Consider the following 7,500-nt stretch of genomic DNA (forward strand, 5'->3'; position numbering starts at 1 on the left):
CACACACACTCCTCTACACAGTGCGTAATTCGATGTAGCTACCAATCTACACATGTAATAAAAGATCTATAAAGAGAGAGAGACTTTTTGACTTTTAAAACCTTTTCCTTAAACAAGCATTTAGAACTAAAAACTATCCCCTCCTGTCTGTGCGTGTCTGTGTGTGTGTGTGTGTGTGTGTGTGTGTGTGTGTGTGTGTGTGTGTTGGGGGGCAGGGTAAAAGCAGGCTGGGTGTGAGCCCTTCATGGCCAGTCTCTTGTTAGGGCCAAATTGGCCATCCTTAAATCCCACAAAGCAAAAAATGAAGGCCATGATATCCATGTTTAAATCTCTGGTGGGAACAAGACTAGCGGAGGAGTACACGTTCCCCCAGCAGAGAGAGAACAAGGCTCGGGGTGGGGGGGTGGTGGGGGGGGCGAGCCCTTCAGTGTGATGAGGCACGTGGGCATCAAGGTAACAAAAGCATCCAGACATTCTGATGCAGGTTTAAAGGATAAGAGGCCACTTCAAACAGATGTGAGTGTGTGTGTGCTCATCATTGTGAGGGATAATTATTGACTGCTTCACATTCACACAACAACATCTCAGCCTTCAAGTCCTCTTCCAACCCCCCCCCCCCCCCTCCCCCGACACACACACACAGATCAAAGAAAACCATTCTGGCTGTGGAATTCTATGAGGTGAATTTGGCTGCTTAAGAAACAACAGGAACACACACACGCAAAGGACGTGTGTGTGTGTTCCCCCCTCACATTGAAAGCCATTTATTGAGTGTTGTGGTGGTGTGGTGTTGTGTGGGAATAGGCGCAAAATGAAGTAAAATCATTTATCGATCCCCTGGCAACCCAGTATCATTACAGTATCAATAATAATCAATAATCAACCCAGTATCATTACAGTATCAATAATAATCAATAATCAACCCAGTATCATACCAGTATCAACAATAATCAATACTCAACACAGTATCAATAATAATCAATAATCAACCCAGTATCATTACAGTATCAATAATAATCAATAATCAACCCAGTATCATACCAGTATCAACAATAATCAATAATCAACCCAGTATCATTACAGTATCAATAATCAACACAGTATCATTACAATATCAATAATCAACCCAGTATCATTACCGTATTAATAATAATCAATAATCAATCCAGCATCATTACAGTATCAATAATAATCAATACTCAACCCAGTATCATTACAGTATCAATAATAATCAATAATCAACCCAGTATCATTACAGTATCAATAATCAACCCAGTATCATTACCGTATCAATAATAATCAATATTCAACCCAGTATCATTACAGTATCAATAATAATCAATACTCAACCCAGTATCAATAATAATCAATAATCAACCCAGCATCATTACAGTATCAATAATAATCAATACTCAACCCAGTATCAATAATAATCAATAATCAACCCAGTATCATTACAGTATCAATAATCAACCCAGAATCAATAATCAACCCAGTATCATTACAGTATCAATAATCAACACAGTATCATTACCGTATCAATAATAATCAATATTCAACCCAGTATCATTACAGTATCAATAATAATCAATACTCAACCCAGTATCAATAATAATCAATATTCAACCCAGTATCATTACAGTATCAATAATAATCAATACTCAACCCAGTATCAATAATAATCAATAATCAACCCAGTATCATTACAGTATCAATAATAATCAACCCAGAATCAATAATCAACCCAGTATCATTACAGTATCAATAATCAACCCAGTATCATTACAGTATCAATAATAATCAATACTCAACCCAGTATCAATAATAATCAATAATCAACCCAGCATCATTACAGTATCAATAATAATCAATAATCCTCCACTGGGACCTGGAACCCTTGGAACACTTTGAGACGCACAAGAGTGGCGAACGTTCACAAGAGTGGCATGCGTTCACAAGAGTGGCATGCGTTCACAAGAGTGGCATGTGTTCCTGTGTCGGGGAGGTTCAGGCCCGCAGCATCCTGGGAAATACAGCTGGGCCCCCGTTACTTTACCGTTATGGAAGACTGGGTGTGAATGAAGATGTGCAATCTAGCCCATGTTGTTCTCACCTGATACATCATTGGGAATCGTATGTGAAAGGGGTATGCGTGTGTATGTGAGAGAGGGTGTGTGTGTGTGTGAGGGTGTGTGTGTGTGTGTAGAGATGGAGTAGGGGGAGCATGTCAAGTAACTCCCTCATCACCTCAGGCCCGCTTGGTGAGCTATCCGTCTCACACACACACGCACAGCAAGGGAGAGCACACACTCATACACAGACACACTTACCCTCCATGAACACTTACTCTTAAATACGATTGTGTTATGCACTCACTCTCTCTCACACACACACACACACACACACACACTCACACTCACACTCACACCCACCCACACCCACACACACACAGACTACACAGGCTATTTTTATTAGGTGTTCAGCAATCACAAAGTGAGGTGTGTGTGTGTTTTTTTGTCTCTGCATAATTTCCATCTGGTATTGTCTCTGGCAGGTTGTCACACACAAACACACTTCAACCCCCCCCCCTCCCCCCCATCTTCTGCTCTTGTCTTTTTTCTCCTATTTACACCCCCATCCTCTCTCTCTCCCTCTCTCTGCATCTCCATCTCTCTCTCCCTCTCTCTGCATCTCCATCTCTCTCTCCATCTCTCTCTGCATCTGCATCTCTCTCTCTCTCTCTCCATCTCTCTCTCCATCTCTCTCTGCATCTGCATCTCCATCTCTCTCTCTCTCTCCCCATCTCTCGCTCTCTCTCCATCTCTCTCTCTCTCATGCTGATGGGCCTCCTCTGGATGTTTTCTCTCTGACTTAGGAAAAGTACTCAATTAGTCCACACACAAACAGACACACACACTTCTGCTACCTCAGAAACACCTGGAGTGATATATAAACATGCACACTCCAACAGACACACACATGTGGGCATTGTAACAGATGAACACACACACAGACGAACACACACACACACACACACAAACCGTCTCGGGCATAACCTCCATAATGTGTCCATAATGATATGGCATACGAACACACAAACACACACACACACACTCACCGTCTCATTTCCGAAGAGGATGTCCACGTAAGGCATGACCTTCATGAGCGCGTCCTTGAAGAACTGGCAGATGAAAGGCGCGGACAGGTTCAGGCTGAAGATCTTGTTGTTCTCCGCCGCGTGCTTGGCCACCTTCAGGATGGACTCCAAAGACACCGTCAGGAAGAAACCCTATGGAGATGCACAAGACAACTCTATTCATCTCTATTCACACTTTATTACACTGCTATTCATCTCTACTAATCTCCAGGCACACCTTATTATAACTCTATTCACACTTTATTACACTTTTATAATCACTTATTACATCTCTAGTCATCTGTAGTCACCCATAATCAAACTGAAGTATACATATAATTGATTCATCTACTCAATCTTAACTACATTTCTGCCCAATCTTTACTACATCTCTACTATATCAATCTTTTTTACATTTCATCTCTAATCAAATTCGATTCAGTTTTATGATCTGTCCATGGCACTTTTGCTACCCTTTATTTGACCTGATAGGCCACACAATGTAAAAACAGAGTAACATGCCAGGACCAGACAAGTCTCAAGTCTGAGTCAAACTGACTCCCGTCAGGGTTCATTATTAATTATTATATTTTATATATATTGTCCCAAGTTATTTCTTTTGACAGATACAGAAAATAGTGTAGTGGGAAATAGGTTAAAATTATTTATTTAATAAGCAGTATCATTACATAAATTAAAGCAATTTAATAAAATATATTTCATTTCAATTTGTTTATTTTACTAAAATTCAATTAAGATTAGAATTAATTAAATTCTGCTGCGTTGAAACAAAAATGTAATTACATTAAAGATGCCCAAAACTAGACTCACAGTCTTTCATCAAAACAGACAGAAGAAGTGTCAGGATACACCGAGTGTGTGTGTGTGTGTGTGTGTGTGTGTGTGTGTGTGTGTGTGTGTGTGTGTGTGTGTGTTTGTGCGAGTTTGAAAAAGTGTCTTTGTCTGTAGCTGGAAAAACAATTTTTTCAAACCAACGACCAGGGTTGGATCAGGGTTATTTGGCCAGGGTTCCTGACCTGATGCACACATGGGCCTGATGCACACATGACCAGCTCACAGACCTGATGCAGACATGACCAGCTCACAGACAGCAGAGGGATCTAACTTCCTGCACAGCGGCAGCTAACAGACGATGAAGACACGAGTGGTTTGTGTAGAATTGAACAAAAAAGGAAAACAAAAGTGTTGAAACGTCAACTGACAGTGACGCAGGTGGAGACAGCTGTTACAGGCGTGCATCGTGATGAACACAATCTGTATAAAAATTTCATTAACATCTTACTCCAAAACAAATTATAACTTATAAAAGTTTGAAATCAGTCTAGTGTAGTGGACATTTAACTTGGAGTGTGTGTGTGTGTGTGTAAGTGAGACATGGGAAGAGTTGCTGGAGAGCAGTGCTGTAGAGGTAACGTGTCTGAATAAGTCATGGGCCCAGTCCATTACCCTTAACCTTCCTCCACTTAGGCTTGCATGTCTATACGTGTGTGTGTGTGTGGGTGTGTGTGAGTGTGTGTGTGAGTGTGAGTGTGTGTGTGGGTGTGTGTGCGTGACAGAGGGTCATGAGAGGAGTTGATGGAGGTATGGGCCCAGTCCATTACCTTCACGCGAGCTTAGGCTCGCAAAACACAAACACACACACACATGCATGGGCATACACCCACACACACGCATGGGCACACACACACATATATGTGCTGCTGCTAAGTGCTGCTTAAGCTTATTCACTCTCTCACACACACCCCCACACACGCATACAACCACAAGAGAGTGGAGATGTGTGTATATGCATGCATGTGGGTCAACAATGAAGGCATCTGAACCCTTGCATCTCTCCCCTCTAAGATCAATGGCTGTCACGGCTCCCTCATGTGTGGGTGGGTTACTGCTCTGTGTGTGTGTGTGTGTGTGTGTGTGTGTGTGACTGCGAGAGGGAGAAGATCGAGAAAGACAGAAACAGATTGAAAGAAGAACAGAGAGGGAGGGATGGTGAAAGGAAGGGAGAGACAGAGAGAGAGAAGGAGGGAGAGATGGAGAGGTAGAGACAGAGAGAAAGGGGAAGAGGGCTGGAGAGAGAGAGAGAGAGAGAGAGAGAGAGAGAGGGACAGAGAGAGAGGGAGGGATGGGGGGAGATTTCCAGCAGAGAAGAATGTTCTGAGGAGTTAAAGTGTTTTTGTGTCAAAAGTCCCAAGGTGCCAGCGTTCATCCCACTCATAACTCAACACACACATTCCACAGGCAGGCGTTAAAGGACAAGTGTGTATGTGTGTGTGTGTGTGTGTGTGTGTGTGTGTGTGTGCATGTAACTCCTGTTTTAAGCAAACAATTAAGAGCTGCTGAACACCTCAGTACCTCTATACACACACACACGTAATTAGTTTCTCACCTGCTGTTGCACACACAGGAAAGAAACGACTTGATTTCATTGGAAAAGACAGCAAGAAACCTGACATTGAGACAACGATCCACATCAAGCTGTGTGTGTGTGTGTGTGTGTGTGTGTGTGTGTGTGTGTGTGTGTGTGTGTGTGTGTGTGTGTGTGTGTGTACTGTCAGGCAGGGGGCAGAAACTGTTGTTGACTTGCCTGAATAAGTTACACAGTCTGCTTACCCCATCAGCAAAGGAACAGATGCTACAGAAAAGTGATGCTGTTAAACATGAGAACACACACACACACACACACACACACACACACACACACACACACACACACACACACACACACACACACACACACACACACACACACACACACACACACACACACACACACACACACACACAAAACTGTATACACGGCTAATATAATGCACAACAGCATCTGGGAGAGATATGAGGAGCAGATTCTTTATTCTGATCCGCACGTGTGTGTGTGTTTGTGTGCGTCTCCTGTCAAACACGCCAATTATCGCCCTTTAAGTGGCTTTCATCTGGGGAGGAGCATCTGTGTGTCCGTACGAAAGGAGGTGTGTGTGTGTGTGTGTGTGTATGCGCGTTTTAAAGGCTGGCTCCGTGTGGAGGTAATGTCTTTTAGGGTGAAAAGCGCTCCGCCGTAAAGGAAATGAGCGCGCTAGATTTATAACGAAACGAGGCCATGATTGCGAAACGGAAAGTGGCACATAAATTGTTTTATCTTGATTACGTGGCTTTCATAATCATCGGAAGCCATGGTCCTAATTGAAATTGGATTAATTGCACAGCCGTAAAGCTACATTTATGCTACTCAGAGTCCTCTCCGAGCAAACCTCGTACGGGAATCTCGTACGGGAAGTTAGAAAAATGAGTAGGTGCACGACAGCCTCTCCGAGGTGCTCGGAGAGGGTTCGGAGAGAGCTGTTAAAGTCGGAGAGGCGTTCCCTGTGTCCGACTCCGTGAAATCAGAGTAGCATAAATTTAGCTTAAAGCACACTGGCTTTCCAATCCTACCGGCCTGAATCCTTCGCTAGCAGCCATAGCTAGCCCAACAGGTCACAAAGAAGCAGGCTAGTGCCCCCTAGTGGATGAGCTGGGTGTGTGACGTGTTAAACTACAGTGGAAATCGGTCGAAGCCTAAGGCAACACGCCCCAACATGTTTTAGAGCTCTTAGCACTTAGCAGGGGGAATGGCAGTTATTTAGCAGTGTGTGTTTGTGTGTCTGGCACCTATGGACACCTGCAGGCAGAGTGTTACCACCACACACACACACACACACACACACACACACACACACACACACACACACACACACACACACACACACAAAGCTATGACGTAAGAACATTACATGGGGGTGGAGTTATTCATGCAGAAATGTGTGTGTGTGTGTGTGTGTGTGTGTGTGTGTGTGTGTGTGTGTGTGTGTGTGTGTGTAAAATGTTTCTGTGCATGTGTAATTGATAGACTTCATAGAGGTCACTGCAGTACACCTCACAGTCTCTCCTCACCTTTTCCTCCCTTACATCTATCTATCCTTTCTTTTCGGTTCTCCCCTCCCCCTCCTTTCTCTTCTTTCTTTCTCTCTCTCCCTCTATCCTTCCCTCCACCCCTCCCTTTTTCTTTTCTTTCTCTCCCTCCATCCTCCCTCCCCCCCTCCCTCTGCTGATTGAAGGCAGGATCTCAGTGAAGTCTCAGTGTGGCATCCATTATCTAAAGAACTAACTAATGCACCACCCAGAAGATGTGTCACACATTTTGCTGTGTACCTCTGTGTGTGTGTGTGTGTGTGTGTGTGTAAAGTGGTGTGTATTTAGTAGTGGGTTTGTGTGTGTGTGTGTATGTGTGTGTGTGTGTGTGTGTGTGTGTGGGTGTGTGTGTAAAGTGGTGTGTATTAAGTGGTGTGTGTGTGTGTGTGTGTGTGTAAAGT

At 43.5% G+C, this 7,500-nt stretch overlaps 1 protein-coding gene across 4 annotated transcripts in view; it reads right to left on the bottom strand.

The window, feature by feature from the left end:
• The window catches only part of adka (adenosine kinase a), an 87,504-nt gene that overhangs the window by 24,974 nt on the left and 55,030 nt on the right, over positions 1-7,500 (bottom strand). For all 4 annotated transcript variants that reach the window (XM_031578640.2, XM_031578641.2, XM_031578642.2 and 1 more), the window contains one exon: positions 3,119-3,289. In XM_031578640.2, the coding sequence (XP_031434500.1) occupies positions 3,119-3,289 (171 nt within the window). The remainder of the gene's footprint in view (positions 1-3,118; positions 3,290-7,500) is intronic.

The sequence above is a fragment of the Clupea harengus genome, chromosome 13, assembly GCF_900700415.2.
Source record: "Clupea harengus chromosome 13, Ch_v2.0.2, whole genome shotgun sequence".
Taxonomy (NCBI): domain Eukaryota; kingdom Metazoa; phylum Chordata; class Actinopteri; order Clupeiformes; family Clupeidae; genus Clupea; species Clupea harengus.